General features: G+C 38.4%; 1 protein-coding gene and 1 long non-coding RNA gene across 2 annotated transcripts; both read left to right on the forward strand.

Moving 5' to 3' along the window:
* The first annotated feature begins 1,827 nt into the window (after positions 1 to 1,827).
* LOC117982594 (uncharacterized) lies at positions 1,828 to 12,898 on the forward strand. The gene is made up of 11 exons (XM_069498694.1): positions 1,828 to 1,831; positions 2,408 to 2,482; positions 3,034 to 3,111; positions 4,527 to 4,700; positions 5,612 to 5,737; positions 7,560 to 7,667; positions 7,871 to 7,978; positions 8,454 to 8,609; positions 9,539 to 9,688; positions 10,955 to 11,059; positions 12,768 to 12,898. The coding sequence occupies exons 1-11, from the start codon at positions 1,828 to 1,830 to the stop codon at positions 12,896 to 12,898; spliced, it is 1,215 nt and encodes a 404-aa protein (XP_069354795.1).
* A 3,075-nt stretch (positions 12,899 to 15,973) lies between these two features.
* On the forward strand, positions 15,974 to 17,725 carry LOC117982590 (uncharacterized). The gene is made up of 3 exons (XR_011236747.1): positions 15,974 to 16,071; positions 16,777 to 16,872; positions 17,377 to 17,725. It is a non-coding gene; the product is annotated as an uncharacterized lncRNA (long non-coding RNA).
* The last annotated feature ends 194 nt before the right edge of the window (positions 17,726 to 17,919 follow it).

Below are 17,919 nucleotides of genomic sequence, written 5' to 3' on the forward strand. Positions count from 1 at the left end.
TAAATTCCAATTTTTAAAAATTGAATGAAATGTGTACATTCCATACCCTGTATCTAGCCTGTATACCGGACAGTATTACAACTGTCCACAAAAGTAAGTATGGAATTTCATTTCTGGACAGTAGGTATTACAATAGCTGTCCAGAACTGTACCGAATAGCGCTTTCAGCACACAGCGCGGTTATCCGTACTTTATCGGATTTCTTACAGCACTGCGAGCGTCATTCGGATCAAGAATTTAAAAGTTAGAATTTTTTTTGTCTTCATATTATTATTAAAAGGCGCGAATTGACTGTTCGTTTTAAATTATTTATCAAAGAAGTTATAGTCCGCGACAGGTTGAGATGGCAATCGCGGTATGAGGCGGGGGGACGCACACCCGCACGTCACCCGCACTGGCCCGCACCGGGTTAGGGGGTGTGAAAGACGTTCCCTAAAAAATTATTACTTTGTATAAAATTTCAAAATCAGGAAGTGTCAAGCGGACCCATGTGGCATATTATAATTACTAGGTACTCAATAGTGTTAAAGGTATTCCCAGAAGGGCTATTTCCAATAAATGAAATTTGGTCATATGTTCCCAAGGGATCAAACGTAGGGTAATTTGAAATTAAATGTGGTAAGTATTAGTACCATGTAATTAAAGTGTAATTAGTTTCGTCCATTCACTCCAATGCATACAAGGATGTACAAATATCTATAACTGCCGTACTCAGAGTCGCTAATTGTTACTTAAGATTGAGTTAAAACGAGACAGATTTATGTAAGAGATATAGCTCTATCTCGTTTTAACTTAACTTAAGTAACAATTAAGCGACTCTGAGTACGGCAGTGAACCACACTAGAATAGAAATATTGAGAAAAAGATAACACTACATTTTAAACCTGTCAATTTAGAGTTATTTTGTTTAGATTCTGGCTATACTCGTGTTCAGTCAACGTAAGCCCGACTAGTTACGAACCCATCCGGGGTCCTTTTTCACAGGGACTCAGCACAGTCAGAAGTGAGTAGGTACCTGTAGCCGGAATCGTCTTTATCTATGATGGAATCATTAATTAGTAATCACCTATACTGTATTATCGCGTAATTAAAAGAAAACCGGCCAAGTGCGATTCAGGCTCGCGCATTGAGGGTTCCGTACTACAGTCGTATTTTGCGACATTTTGCACGATAATTCAAAAACCATGATGTATAAAATAAATAAAAAGCTATTTTAGAATGCACAGGTGAAGCCCTTTCATATGATACGCCATTTGATATAGTTATCTTACTTCGAAAATTGAAAATACTAATTATTAGTTCATGACCACATTTTAATTTTTTGTGTGATGTAACCACAAGTTTACAGTTTTCAGATTTTTCCCCTAGTGTCTGCTATAAGACCTACCGACCTGCCAAATTTCATGATTCTAGGTCAACGGGAAGTACCCTGTAGGTTTCTTGACAGATCAACAGAGAGACAGACAAACAACAAAGTGATTCTATAAGGGTTCCGTTTTTCCTTTTGAGGTACGGAACCCTAAAAATATGAAAGTTTATTACAAACTGTTTTATTTATTTTTTGTAGCTCTATCGACTAACTTGGTGACCACCAAAGACACGGACTGTTCGACCGCTCCATCACTCTACCGCAGCTACCTTGAGGAAGTATGCTTGGGTCAGTAATTTTGACATTTTAAAAAGTCATCACAAGCATCCATCAGGGTTTAAATTTATTGTAGGTATCTACCTTTTTTGTGCACTAGATTTAAATTTTTTTAATGTGCAACATTGTCTTGGTTGAATAAATTAATTTAATTTAATTTAAATTTAATCTAAATCAAAATAATGGGTAAGTACTTACCTACTCTTATTTCAGTAGGCCACACTATGTTCACAAAAAGGGTACAAATCCATACTAATATCCATACTTATATTATAAATGCAAGAGTGTGTTTGTCTGTCTGCTTTTTACGGTCCAACAGTTTAACCGGTTTAGATGAAATTTGGTTTATAGAGTTAGCTCACATCCTGGGGACTGACAAAAATCAAAGAGTTCCCACGGGATTTTTAAAAAAACGTAATTCCACGCGGACGATGTCGCGGGCATCAGCTAGTTAAAAAATAATTTATATCAATATTGCTATCATCATCCCCAACTAAGTCTCAGTACTGAGTAGTGATGTTCCGGATATCCGTATCCGTATCCGTATCCGTATCCGCGGATCTACATTTTTAATGATCCGGCACATCACTAGTACTGAGCACGGGTCTCCTCTCAGAATGAGAAGGAAATTGGCTACTAAAAAACCCGAGATGTTTCAGACATAAATTTTCCCTCTACGCTACAGAGTTTTATAATGCAATCACGGTAACTCAAATTACTGGACATCGGTGAAACTAATTAATACAGAATTTCCATTAACAGGTACCGACGAGTTTCCCTCAGTTATCAGTGCAAAATCAACGTCGTGCGCTGAATTCAAAATGTTTGCAGATGCTGGTAATTTTTGATCTCTTCCACAGTCATTCGTACCTATCAAGAATACCTACCTGCCTGATTTTGTTTTGAGCTCAGACCAGACATTAACTCTTGTAGCTTCAAATCTAATTTAATTTAATTTAAAACATCTTTATTGCTTATAAAACAATGATAAAGAATAAAAAATACAGAATATGCTTAAAAACAAAACAAACATAGTAGCTTTAGTTTTAATTTGTTAAAAAATGTTATCACTCATCACCTACCATTAGACCGCAGTTACATTTGTAAATTTTACTCATGAAAGTAGCTTACATGATTAACTTACGACTTTACTAATGTTGCTCTTATAATTGTTAAATTTACCTTAGTGTAGTCAATTAATTACGTAAGTTACTTACATGAGTACAACTAACAGGTGAAATCGCGGCCTTACGGCCGGAAGGAATACGGCAAAAAATTCAAAAAAAAACTTGTAGTAGATACCTATTTGAAAAAATATAATACGAGATTGAGTTTGAACAAAAACAATGTAAGTATTTAATGTATTTATAGTGTATTATCTATTTCAGGTGTATCGACTTCTAATTTGGTCGATAGAGCGTCTTATAATGGGGGTTCCTATAACTCACAGAATAGTTTTTGTACAGGTACGTAAGGTCTGCAACTATCTTAACCAATAACTAACTCTCTAACTACGGTCTTATAGTGGCAAAGATCTTCTTAAACCTCTTAAAAAGTCTTAATAAACCAAAAAAAGTGAGAACACTAAAAAGATTTATTGTACACCCTTATCTAAATTGGTTTAACTAACGTTCTCTCTCATTCCTGCGTGTCGCTTTAGATTAAGAATACTAATATTTTCCATTTTTCACTATGTACGCGACAGGTCGAGACGGCAATCGGGGTGGGGGCGCCCCACACACCCGCACAGCCCCCGCGCTAACCTGATGCTGGGTAGCGCGGCGACGACGACGTGTGGGTGTGAGGGGCGTCGCCCCACCTCATACCCGAATTACTATCTCGACCTGTCGCGTACTATAGGTATATGATATTACAAAAAAAATAAAAACCGACTTCGTTACATAAACACTAAAAATTGAAAAATAATTTAATTTATTACCGAATATATTATGTATACAAGAGTTAATATAGTTCCCTAATAATACTTTTTGGTGCCGGTGCCAATTAGCTTTAGCTGCGCGAATCGTCTAGACTTCATATTTTTATGGGACTCCACAATGGCACCTCATTGGCACCGACCCCAAAAAATATTATTATGGAACTATATTAACTCTTGTATACATAATATATTCGGTAATAAATTAAATTATTTTTCAATTTTTAGTGTTTATGTAACGAAGTCGGTTTTTATTTTTTTTGTAAAAATTTTTTATTTCACAATTTTTAGTGGCCCCATGAAATTATGCTATGACTGGTTAAAAATCTACTGTTTACTAAGCTATTACACTGATCGCGAGCAATTTACTCTTATCCGTTGAGGAGTTCCAGTATCTATCTTCGAAGATGTTCATCAGATCTTCACCAAATTGAAATGGGACCAACTTTGAAGTATACCCTTTCAAACAAAAAAAGAATTTTCAAAATCGGTCCAGGCGTTTTTGAGTAATCGGGGAACATACAAAAAAAATAAAAAAAAAAAAAAAAAAAAAAAAAAAAAGATTCCGACGAATTGAGAACCTCCTCCTCCTTTTTTTGAAGTCGGTTAAAAATATACATTTGAGTCATATTCAGTAAATAAAATATTGTAGGTAGGTGTAGGTACCTATATGGTAAGAAAACCGGCCAATTTTTTTGATTCTGTAAAATATAATCTACCAATCGAAGACCTCTACCTATCACTTTTTAGGTCTACCCTATAAAAATATTTTTTTTAAATTGTGAAATAGGCTTGCGCTTGACGGCAATCATGCCTAAGAAACAGCAATGATGAGGTCTAGGTCAGAGCGCGCTTGCCTAGAACATGCGTATTCATTCTTGCCTTGAAGGCATTCGATTTATTTCATTATAGGTACTTATACTTACTAGTTTCTCGTTATTTTAGTTATCCATCCAGAATGTTCATCCGTTTGCATAAACACTGATGTAGAAGTAGATCAGCTGGATTCCAAGTCCGTGGGTACCGGAGTATCATTTGATAGTCGATTCAAGAATCGAAATAAGTCTACAAACGATTGTCACGTTCAATGCAGCGAGTCTCTATATAGGACAAGTAACGGTTAGTAAATTTTGCGGTACAATTAGAACAGTTATCTCCGTGTTCCTTTAGACACAGATCGTTACTCTGTGTTTTGTACTTTTGTTTTTGAAATCATCTGCCCTTGCTGTGTCGTCGGGGCATTTGTTTTTAATCAGGCGTTAGAAGCAAAAGAATTAAGATATGAGGAGCACCGTAGAAGAAGCAGAGTAAGCGACATAGCCCAACGATTTGCGAAGCTGAAAGAACATCACACATACAATCATACACACACTGTTGTAATTTTATTTTATTATTGTATATACCTACATTTATTCTAACTCTATTCTGTTAAAATAGTTTAATTATAATTTTAAGTAATCTCTTTTGGCCTTCTGTTATACCTAGATTTAAATTTAAATAATAATTATGTATTTACGCTGTTGATTACTTTCAAATAAACAAAAAAAAAAAAAAAAAAAAAAAAAAAAAAAAAGCACAACGGGTGGGCAGGCCGGCAATACGACATCGTAAAGATAACATACAAAATAAAAAAAAAATTTATGTGATCACGATCAGCGTATTCTATTATCATTATTTTTTTATCACCATTCATAGTGCGAAGAACTGATAGACATGGGGGTCCTAAGGTGCTGGAATACCGAACTTACACGTATTCAAGCGAGCGAGCATCGCTGAACGAATATCGCTGAGCGAGTTTATTTTTGAAAGCTAGTAAATCGAGTCGTCGCCGGCAGTGTGAACAGTCAGAGAGCAACTTTTGATATTATGCATCTCTTTAGTTTACACGGAATGTACATTTATTGTGCGTTTCTTGAGAGAGAAAATCGCCGACAGTTAGTCGTTTTCTCGCTGGAGGTCGGACCACTGCCAGGAGGTAAAAAAATTTCGTCCACGTTGAATAATATACAATGAAAAATTATAAATTTCAGAAACATGGGATAGTTCCCGTTACGTAGCTCGCATCGGGCGCAGTCGGCTTATGTCGGTGCGCATGCTGAGCGACTCGGTCACCGAAACGGCGACTCAAGCGCAGCAGCCTGTCTTTCAGTGCGCAGGTTTGTTTGCCATAACGACTCTTTTTACAAGGTAGGACAAAATCCAATGAAACGTGCTCAAAGCCATATAAAGTAAATTAAGAAGAAGATTGTTACTAATTCCTCCCAATTTAATCTCTATCGAATTAGGCTAGCCTTAGGTTATACTAATAAAATAAAACTTAAAATAGATTAGTTTTGCAACGAACTTGCTTAGGATACCTACTACAAAGATATAAAGATATTACTATTATTATTAATTATAATGTACCCATCTAATATCTATTTTGATTAAAACTACGTTTAAAGAACTCCTATCCTTTTTGTTTATTGCTCTTTGAGTCCCCAATAGGCCCCAAGCTGGGGAAGGACATCAAATAAGACGTTCCTATTTGAGCCAATAGAGCTGTGACAGTTTTATATCATCCGGATTCAATCCAACCGAATATCAAACTTCCACTTCCGGTCGAAAACTCCTACCGCTAATCTAGAAATTTTCTTTAAAAAATAAAATTTCAATTTTATTTATTTCCCGAATTTTCTTCCTACACACAGTTGCGTAATGTCTCGGAAATGAAGATTACACGGCAGGTAGCGCTTCTAAAGGTCTGGACAGATAGGTATCTACATGGCGACGACGGTAACGTGTCCAACTCGATTCTTAGAAGTTATAAGCCTGACGACCTCCTGGCACCAGATTTTACCACGGTTGTTAATTGACAAAGCGTTGCAAAAGCCGAAACAAAGATAATAAATAATAATATTATGTAAGGTCGCACTAAACTGTGCTTGGGATTTGGGAATCTACAGTACCGTACAATTATCTAGGGAGTGACAGATGCTCCCTACCGACTCGCGTTGTGTCTGTCTGGAGCTCAGCATTATTTTTCAGTGTCTCTTTGGCATTTTTTCGTAATTTTGTGTACATTTTTTCGCACTTTTTCCTCTTAAGCCACTTTGCTAAACAATCTCGCCGGGCTTGCTTAATGACATAACAAATAAGAAAATAACATTAAATTATACTTGGTCGTAAATAAAGTCCTTCCGTCTTTTCTAAAATTCGTAAACAACATTCCGTAAGCTTTTCTATCAATTATGAAAATAACTAAATAAGTTTGGACTGTTGTATAGAAGCAGGCATTACTTTGCGGAAATCCATGAACCAAACCAATCAATGAACCAAAAGCTTAATTTGATATAATCCGCTGAAACAAATCAAATCTGTATGGTGCAACATATAGCATGCGACATGCACCGCCCGCCCTCCCACTCCTAAACATGCAGGAAAAACCAGCCACCAGGCAAGCAATACGCACCACCACCACGCACCACCACACAAATCCCAAAACACACTCGACGACGCGACGTTTCGCCCCGGCACCGAAGCATCCTGAGGAGATATTATAGACCTGACAAAAATTGACTTTGCAATTGTGGATTGTAAGAAAGAATCGTCTGTCTTTCTTCTTTTATATTATATACTAGGTATTATGATGTCTTAAATCAGTACCCTTATTATACATGCGAAAGTGTTGGTTTGTTGGTTTGTCCTTCAATCACGTCGCAACGGTTCAAACGATTGACGTGATTTTTTACACGGGTATAGATTAAGATGGAGAGTGACATATGCTACTTTTTATCTCGGAAAATCGAAGAGTTCCCACGGGATTTTTAAAAACCTCTTTCCCCGCGTACGAAGTCCTGGGCATCAGCTAGTGATGAAAATAAAATAGGTGCTTGCTACTAGTCACTGTCTCAAATTTCGGACACGCTGGGGTAGACGAGTGCGCGGTAACAGCTAGCAAAAGTCCGTGGTTTAAATGCATAATAATTTCTGTTACAGAAACGAATACAGCCTTCGAACAGAAAATATCTGCGTCAGTGTTCACATCGCGCTACGCTATAGGCGAGCCTCTTCGCTCGAGTGTTCAAGTACAACCTAAAGATACAGGTTTGCGGATTTACTGACGTATTTACTTATTTGTCTTTACCACTGCCCTATCAATCAATGCGTCCCACGGAATTTTCAAAAAATAAAAACCCTCTCCAAGCGCATGGCCTCATGCACTTGGCCGTCTCGTTGTTAAAATTGATTGTTATTTTATTACGTAGTAGGTACACATACCGTGGAAGTAGACGTTATTTTTCTTTCAGAACACATTCTAACATGCCATTGCGCCAACACGGCATGCCGTACTAAACCGATTGACGCCAAGGAGAGGAGGTCCCAAGCGTTCGCACCTGTTCGCAATGATGTTGCAAGTAAACCTTATTTTCTTATTTTTTCTTAAAAAACCTGTCACGTGCGAGTCAGACTCGCACACGAACGGTTCCGTATCATCGTACCTACAGCAAATAATAATTTTGACTTTTTTTGTGATGTAATCACAAAATGGTTTTTGCATTTTTCCCTTTACTGGAGCTTTAACACAGTGCTACCTATCAAATTTCATGGTTCTAGGTGAACGGGAAGTACCTACCCTTTTGATTCCCTTGACGGGTGTTATCAGACACGACATGATGACATGATCCTATAAACAGTTCATTTTTTCTATGGAGAAACAGAATCTTAAAAATTAAGAATTCCAACCTATTTACTTGCTTTCTAGTAAGCGCTTTGGGCTCAGGTTTCTGATTCGATTTCAGGCTGAATTTGTAAATTTTAAACTCATGACTTTTTGTTAACCACTAATTTTATTGATAAGTAAATAATGTTTTATATTAATAACATTCCAAGGTAAAACAAACAGTGAAGTGAAATCAGTTTCGCAGCTAACGACTCGAAACGAGGCAGCGAAGCAAGCAGCTTCCAACGCTGAGCCAAACTTTGTTATATCAAGCAATTTGAACGCCACTAAATGGATGAAGGGGTGCACCAAGGAGACTGACAAAGGTAAAAGAGTTTACTAATAGATAAAAAATGTTCGTTTGTTTTGATCACAGCTTACTAACTATTTTATAAATCTTTATTTTCAGTACTTATTTGTTGTTTAAATACGGTATAATATGGTACATAATAATATACTGAAATTTCATATTTCTAACTAGTTTAGTTTTTGAGATAGCCCCATCACAAAAATGATCTAAGATTGACAACTTTGATGGCCCCCCCTTTTCCTTAATTTTTAAGATTAAAAAAATAAAAATATAAAATATGCGCACTCTACTCAATAAGCTCTAGTCATAAACAATAATACGCCTAATACGCCACAAGCTAGGGTAAGAAAAAAAATCTCCAGCTCCTTTTCATATAATGGGAGCTCCTTGTAAAATAATTTAAGTACCTACTTGAAATTCAAATTCCATATTCGATTTTGGGTCAACGTGGTTTACACCAAATACCAAACTTCAGGGTTTTCACTCATTTCGTCTACGAGCTAGAGAGCCGTGACACGCGGACAGACAGACTAACAATGAACGCCTTCTTAAATCTATACGTACCCTTGATCGGGTTCTGATCGTCATCTTACCAGTAGGGCGTAAAATCTGCACCAATCATTAATACAATCCCAATTGTTGGCTGAATTTGTGCTATTATTGTTGCAACAATGCATTGTAGCCAATAGTGAGCGAGCGTCAACCAATCAGAGGTGATTGCGATCGTGTCATTGTAGCTGTCATTCTACCGCAATCGCGCAGCGGAACGCAAAATTACTTGGCGGCTTGGCTTTGCCAGTAGAGTGGTAGCTAGCCACATCCAAAGCCTCCCACCGGACAAAATGCATTGGTTATTTTTTTATTGAACCCAGCACCGTCCACTTAAAAAGCAGCGCATATCACTGAACCTCAAAGTTGTAATAAACGCCCATAATTCTTTTCCAGACGTCCAATTTGTAACCAGCATCAGCGGGACAATGGTAACCGAGGACCGAGTGTCATTGGACATTGCGACCTCGAAGGACAGGCAAAGTATTGGCGAAATTAAAAAGCTGTCAGAAGTTGTAATAAATCACCAGCCAGCCGTTGCTTGCGGTGAGTAATAATACATTTTATCCTATCATCATTTCAACTAGCTGATGCCCGCGACTTGGTCCGCGCTTCCGTTTTTCCCGCTAGCTATTTTTTTTATCTTCAAAATATCAAATGTTTTGCTAACCTAGCAATCATTTAACTTAAATTGTGCAAAAGTAAAATTACTCATCTAATTAAAATAAAGCCTCAATAACTCAACCGGTAAAGGAGTAGACTGAAAACCGAAAGGTCGACGGTTCAAACCCCGCCCGTTGCACTATTGTCGTACCTACTTCTAGCACAAGCCTGACGCTTAGTTGGAGAGGAAAGGGGAATATTAATCATTTATCATGGGTAGGTAATATTCTTTAAAAAAAAAACAACAATGATATTGGTAAATCTGCAGTAACTACGCTGGGTTATCATCCAAGTTCATCTCAGCTCAGCATCACAAGGATGCTGCCCACTAAGGACGGAAATAGTGAACAAGACAAGAATACATTCAGCAATCAACAAAGTGATAGTGACATAGTGATTGACAATAAAATTACGTTAGGTACGAAAATGTCTATACATTATCCACGGAGAGAAGTTAATTTAGAGCTCTCTGTGTTACGTATGTACAGTGCGACAAGGCTCTTTTGGCGCGTGGCGAAAATTGGAACTAACGTTGCCATCAAGTGTCCCCTTTGTTCTTGTTTGAATAGTCTAAGCCTTTGTTCTCCAACAGCGCCCCCCTGTCAATGTCATCCAAGGGCCAAAAGAGCCTTGTCGCACTGTGATCCCACACAAAATGTCAAAGACAGTCGAAGACAAAAAGGCAGTAGCAGTAATTATTCATTTCGAGCGACCAACCAACCACATAAACGCGACTATGTTTTCCGTACTATACCGACGCAAACATAAGTTAGTATGGAAAACATAGGCTGGTAAGACAGATAGACACACTTTCGCATTTTTTTTATTTGTACCAAAAAAAACATTAGTAGGTAAACTATGGACACCGAGTCCAGATTTAATATCTATTAGATATAACTTTAAAAAATAATATGATGTTCAAGGATGTCCAGAAAACCGAGGAACTGAGCCTCAGTAGCTCAACGGGTAAAGGAGTGGATTGAAAACCGAAAGGTCGACGGTTCAAACCCCGCCCGTTGCACTATAATAATTGTCGTACCTACTCCTAGCATAAGCTTTACGCTTAGTTGGAGGGGAAAGGGGAATATTAGTCATTTAACATGGCTAATGTACTTTTAAAAAAAAAGTCAAATCGAACTGTATTTTCAGGAACCGGTTCTGATATTATGACAACTTCTAAAACACAATCGGCATCCGTCCTAACATCCCGACATATTCTGCCAAACCAGCCTAGATGTGGAGATTCTAGTAAAGGTTAAAATAGTTTTCATCATCATCATGCTCAACCTTCGCCGCGCCGGCTCACTACAGAGCACGGGTCTCCTCTCAGAGTGAGAAGGGTTTTGGCCATAGTCCACCACGCTGGCCAAGTGCGGATTGGCTGACTTCATACACCTTTGAGAACATTATGGAGAACTCTCAGGCATGCAGGTTTCCTCACGATGTTTTCCTTCACAGTTAAAGCAAGTGATACTTCTTTAATTTCTTAAAACGCACATAACTCCGAAAAGTTAGAGGTGCGTGCCCGGGATCGACCCCCCGACCTCCGATTAGGGCTGTAACTCTTATTAGATAGAGAGCTAAATTTTCACAGAATGTGTATTTCTATTGCTGCTATGACAACATAATTATACTAAACAACGCCATGAAAATTTAAAAAAAAAAAAGTGTTATTTTTTTACGATGGTACGGAACCCTTCCTATGTGAGTCTGACTCGCATTTGACCGATTCGTTGTATAATAGACTCCGAAGGAGAATTCGGCAAAATTCTGACCGTCTCATTGGAGATGGTCAGAATTTAGCCGAATCGGAATATCGTCAGTATTATCAGTAGTACTACGCATAAAAGTCCATATAAAAATTACTGAAGGTTCCATTTTACCATTCTGGAACAGAACCCAAAGAACAAAATATATATCTATCAGAATATTTTCGAAGAAAAATAGCTGTTCGGGTGTTTTCAGATACCTCTATTGTTATCTAGAATGACACATAGACCCATCAATCTTGCATCTTGTCTACAGATTTTTCAATCGCTGCAAAGTTCTAGTCAAGTTTTGGTATATTTTATGCGAAAACGACTCGAGTAGTAAAAATATGAGCCATCTATCTTACTGAGTCAGCCAAAACATGAATAGAAACTGCATTCGATTCTATAATAATTTTTGTGTGTCCCTTTTTACACATTTTTATTTAGATTTTATTACATTTTCATGGAAGTATAAAGATATTCTCATGGAGATGAGTGTTAGGTAAATAGTAAAAATGTAGATACCTACTGTAATCAGTGGGTAATAAAGGGATTTTTATAGGTAGATGGATCATGTAGAACAGATTAAATTATATTACTACGATTTGTATTGTTTTCTAACAATTTTTAGACCCCTTACAGGATCACTTTGTTGTATGTCTGTCAAGAAACCTACAGGTATTGTAGAATATATTGTAGAAAAGGGGACATATCACGATTCATTTGGTGAACAATATTATAATAATATGTCGTTTAGCCTCGATAGCTCAATGGATAAAGGAGCGGACTGAAAACCGAAAGGTCGCCGGTTCAAATCCCACCCGTTGCAATATTGTCGTACCTACTCCTAGCACAAGCTATACGCTTGATTGGAGGGGAAAGGGGAATATTAGTCAGCAACTTGGCTAATATTCTTTAAAACAAAACCTTACATCATTAGGTAATATGGCTAATATTCTTTAAATAAAAAATCCGTTTTTACGATTATGATATAGGTAGGTTAGTAGGTAGACTTAATCCTCTGGCGGTCTATGCGAGCGGCTTATGCGGCAGCAATTTGGTTGGTATTAACCGACTTCAAAAAAGGAGGTTCTCAATTCATCGGAATCTTTTTTTTTACAATTTATCTCCTTTTCTCCTTCCTCCTTTAACCCTTGATTTAAGAATTATCTTTTTTTTATAATTCTAACAGAAACCTTGTTTAATTCCAGATTGCATATTCGTGTATGACCGTCCGAGGTGCATTGTCCACAGCTTCCGCGCTGACGCCGTGGTCCAGACGGAAATACTCGAAAACTCGGGTAATTCATCAATCGAGTTAAAACCCAATAGAATAGAATAGAATAGTTTTTTATTCAAATAAAATTTTACAAGTGCTTTTGAATCGTCAACTAGTTTAATTTACCACTGGTTCGGAATGCCGTTTCTACCGAGAAGAACAAGGAAGAAACTCGGCGGTTGCTCTTTTCAAGTTGCCCGGTTAGTAAGTTACACGGTATCGTGCCGGAACGCTAAATCGCTTGCACGGCTTTGCCGGTACGGTGGTAACTATAGCCCCGGCTGAAGCCTCTAAATTATAAAATTCCAAATCTCTGCCGGGAATCGAACCCGGGACCTCCCACTAATAAGACAACAGCGCTTACCACAGCGCCAAAGGATCAAAATATCTTCATTATTTGAAATTATTCTAGAAATCCCGTCCAAAAAGCATGGAAGCATGTCAAGCCGACCCGTCGGTCAGGCCTTGTCTTTTAACCGACGTCCGTCGTGTTCTCACCCGAGGACTAGTGTTGGAGAGGTTTTGTCGCCGAAGGGTATTAATTATTATTGATGTGTAAAATTAAATTTATTTAATCTTCTATTATAAATAATATCCATCCCGGCTGTACTCACGTGTCTAGTCGACGTTAGCCCGACTTGTTTCGAACCCATCCGGGCTCCTTTTTCAAGGGAGTCCGTTCGCGCACGCGCCGCGGTTTTGACTGCGGGTCGCGCGTGCCGCAAAGGGGTTGATTTTTCGAAAATCCTTTCTTAGCGGATGGCTACGTCATAATAACTATCTGCATGCCAAATTTCAGCCCGATCCGTCCAGTAGTTTGGGCTGTGCGTTGATAGATCAGTCAGTCAGTCACCTTTTCCTTTTATATATTTAGATTTATTATGTTGCAGTTTATAAGGTTTTATACGATACAACGAAGCTAATAGCGAAAGAGGGATCGGAGTCAACAACGCCAAAAACTAGTACAACAGTTAAACAAGAATCCGAAACAACTGTACCAAAAAGTAGTAAAACTGGGAAAATGGGATCCGAAACTATGACACTAGACAGCGGGTCCACTCAACCTATTTCCAAAAAAATAGGTTATTCTCATTTTGGGTTTTGTAGTTTCAAGGCCTACTTACATACGGTCTGTATATTTTATCTAAAAAAAACCGTAATAGCGTAGTTAGTACGTTAGTAGCGTAGGTAGTTAGGACGTCCTCCTTCTAATCGGAGGTCGGGGGTTCGATCCCGGGTACGCACATCTAACTTTTCGGAGTTATGTGCGTTTTAAGTAATTAAATATCACTTGTTTTAACGCTAATGAAAAACATCGTGAGGAAACCTGCATGCCTGAGAGTTCTCTATAATGTTCTCAAAGGTGTGTGAAGTCTATATCCGCACATGGTCAGCGTGGTAGACTATGGCCAAACCCCTTCTCACTCTGAGAGGAGACCCGTTCTCTGTAGTGAGCCGGCGATGGGTTGATTGATCATGATGATGATTTATTTTGGACTGCACAACAACTGCAAAATTGCAGTTTGGGTGCAGCACACACTTGCTGCATTAATTATTTTAGATTTCTTATTAGGTAACTATAGTTTTAGTTTATATAAGGCTGCTTTGAAGATTGAGATTGGCCGCCGAAATTTGGTCAAAAGAACATTATAATGATAATCCTAGTAGGTACTCGTAAATTATAGTTCATCATCATCATCATCATCATCATCAGCCTGTGGACGTCCACTATTGGACATAGGCCATCCCTAAAGAGCGCCACCACACCCGGTCCTCAGCCTTCCTCATCCAGCCACTTCCCGCCAGCCTCTTTATATCGTCGGTCCATCGTGCTGGAGGGCGTCTCACACTACGCTTGCTTAAACGCGGTCTCCACTCAAGGACTTTCCGGCTCCAACAGCCATCGCCTCTACGACAGGCATGACCTGCCCACTGCCACTTCAGCTTGCTAATAGTTTGGGCTATGTCAGTGACCTTGGTTCTCCTCATTTCGGATCTTATCCCTCAAGGAAACTCCTGACATAGCCCTCTCCATAGCTAAATACTTACTAAGTTTTGCAATAGCAACTAGAAGATGCAATAGCAGCTTCTAGTTCGCAACGTAAAGCTATGTCTCAGAGGTCGTCGTGCATGCTCTGTGCGCCTGCGTATTGCTATTGCGCACGATATTTGGATACAGGTAAATGTATAGTACGCAACATGTTGAGATGGCAATCGGGGTGGGGACGCCCCGCAGATCCGCACAACCCCTGGGCTAACCCGATCGCGGGTGACCTGCGGGTGGGGCATCCCCCCGCCTCATACCCCGATTGACATCTCGAACTGTAGCGTACTATAGTGTCTGGCAATGCATGACGTGATTTATATTCTGAAGAAAATATAAAAATTAGACTACACTGTGACGTAAGATTTTTACATCTTTTTTACCTGTTATCTCCCAAAGCCACCATGATTCAAACTAACATCCAAACAAACGTTCCTCCTAGTGTTGACGACAATTCGCAAAAACACTCAGCTTTTATAAAATAAGGAAGGCCTGGCTCTTAGGCCATAAGATGATGAACTATAACTATAACTCCCATATAGTACCTACCTGTCTATCTATTGACTATTTTTTTTTCTTCACAGAAAATGTGAATAACAGATCAATACAAACAGTGACAGAACTCGTTTTGCTTTGTCCTCATTGCAACGCCCGATTGTCACGAGCACATGATATCGATCGAGGTATGTAAATAAGTCCTATACCTACCTAAAATCTATCCTTAGCTGTCCTAGGGCTAACTCCCAGGTGGACCTTTGCACTTACCACCACTCCGATGACGCTGTAGCGATCAGTAAGGCCTATGCATACCATACTCATTATAAATGTAGAAGAATCCGACTTTATTCACTTAGGCTATTAAGTCGACGTAAGCCCGACTAGTTTTGAACCCGACGCGTTTGCGAGCTGAGTCCCTATGAAAAAGGACCCCTGATGCGTTCGAAACTAGTCGTCGACTTAATTAATACATGAATAAAGTCGAATTCTTCTATATTTATATTGGAAATCACTCACGATAGTTTAAATGCTAAAACACCTAAGCTAAAATAGCATACCTACCCAATCCGAAAAAAATGTTTATGTTTTTCAGAGAGTATGAAAAGTCGATCGATTCAAGCAGCTGGAACTTCCTTACTTAACTGCCCACAGTGCAGCGCTAACATCGCTATTCTTTCAAACGACAGCCGTCACGGTAGGTCTGACGACAACAACAACAACACAACAACAAGTTTGTCTGACGGTTCGTCCTAGTCTCAGAAACTGCGAAAATCTCGCTACTTGAAAGCTTTATAGAGCTGCATAATCTGTTACATTAGTTTTAAAACAATGCTACCTAGTGTGGAAATGTTTTTCTCAAATACTTAGATCTAAAATAGATTACAATGCTATATACCTACCTACGTAATTCTTCTACCAGGCCAGGTCTTTCTTCAGCCAGGGTCCGCAATATAGCAACATTACGCGGCAGAAAATAATGTACATCGGCATTTAGAATGACATTTCGGCTTTGTAGAGCATTGTCTCTATCACTCATACCTATATGACGTTTTGTCGGTCTCAACGACAGAGACAATGCTCTACAAATCCACTAAACGTCGATGTACATTATTTTCTGCCGGGTACTGTACCTACGTAGTGTTATCTTCAAAGATTTACAATAACCAAAAATACTATTGATCGTGAAAATCTGTGGATAGTTGTCTACCCGTGCAAAGCCGGGACGGATCTCTAGTCATACCTTCTAGTACTAGTCTAGTAATTAGTAATTACCTATGTTCAGTCCAGGATATTCTGATACCCCACCCCAAATTCCTAATCTTTCTGCTTCAATAGGTAATAATTTTCGGTCAGCAGATTGAAGAACTACTCAATAGACCTTAAAATTACTGTTTTTCAGAATCCGCAGAAGAATGCATACAGTCCCACTTGGTGGCTTCATGCCGATACTATAGCAATCTACTGACAGTAAAACTAGCACAAGTTAAAGATAATTGTAAGCAAAACCACTAACTTGGCCAGCTGACGCTGACGCGCGCGCTTCGCACCCTTAACGTCATAGCGGGGAAAACTGACCTGTTTTGTTGTGCTCTGAGTGAATTCACAAGAGTTGCATTGGGGACTATCTGCTACGATAGTGGGGGTTTAATATAAGTTTTTTTTTAATTTTTAGTTTAATATATTAATTAGATTTAGATAATATTTAAGGCTTAATCTAGTGCATTAGGACCATTTCCTGTAATGCTAGATTTAAAGAGTTGAATAAATAAAAATAAAAAAATAAAAAACTTATCAGTTCTTCTATAACCTTTCAATTAGGTATAAGGTAGGTAGGTGTACCTACTCATAGGTAGGTAAGTCTAGTAATAATCTTCGTTTTGAATAAGTACTTGGTAACTTATGAAAAGAAGTTAAGAAAATATAATAATGTAATTTCCAGGTTTTCGCAGAACTTTGAAAATAAATTACAATAAAAATTTAAAATAATATTTGATTTCAGTAAAGAAGCACATAGCGCCACCTATCGCAGAAGCTATGTACCAAGCAGCCGCTATACCAAACAATATCTTCCACCGCACACCCTCAAACAATATGATTTTCACCGAAGCGTGCACAATGAAACCGAGCGGTGGGCGAGACGAAACCTGCGAGGCAAGATTCTATACAGCAAAACTAAATAAACATTCCCTTTTGTATCCAGCTCTGAGTCTCACGGATGTGAGAGGACATGATAAGAACGATTTGAAAAACGTTTATTACATTCTTACTGCTATTGAAGGTAGAGTTCGAAGGTTGAAGAGCAACTTGACTAGCTAGTATGGGATATTTCTAACAGATGGCGCTAGTACAATTTTTTTAAGGTAAAGACTGGCTCCATGACGCGTTGAAACGTTTCTTGTGCATAATATTAGGCCTTCCTTTTGTGAAAAAGCTGCTAACCTAAAAAGTGATTAGTGAGTTATCGCCAGCAGAAACACGGGAATATAGGAAACAACATTTTTGTACTTATGCTAAAAAAAACGTGATGAATAATATAATTTTT

The sequence above is a fragment of the Maniola hyperantus genome, chromosome 5, assembly GCF_902806685.2.
Source record: "Maniola hyperantus chromosome 5, iAphHyp1.2, whole genome shotgun sequence".
Taxonomy (NCBI): Eukaryota; Metazoa; Arthropoda; class Insecta; order Lepidoptera; family Nymphalidae; genus Maniola; species Maniola hyperantus.

What these genes read in the sequence shown, in the direction of transcription:
- LOC117982594 (XM_069498694.1), top strand. An exon ending in ACAGAATAGTTTTTGTACAG is followed by an intron (nt 3,112 to 4,526) that starts GTACGTAAGGTC and finishes TCGTTATTTTAG; the next exon opens with TTATCCATCCAGAATGTTCA. An exon ending in GCCTGTCTTTCAGTGCGCAG is followed by an intron (nt 5,738 to 7,559) that starts GTTTGTTTGCCA and finishes TTTCTGTTACAG; the next exon opens with AAACGAATACAGCCTTCGAA.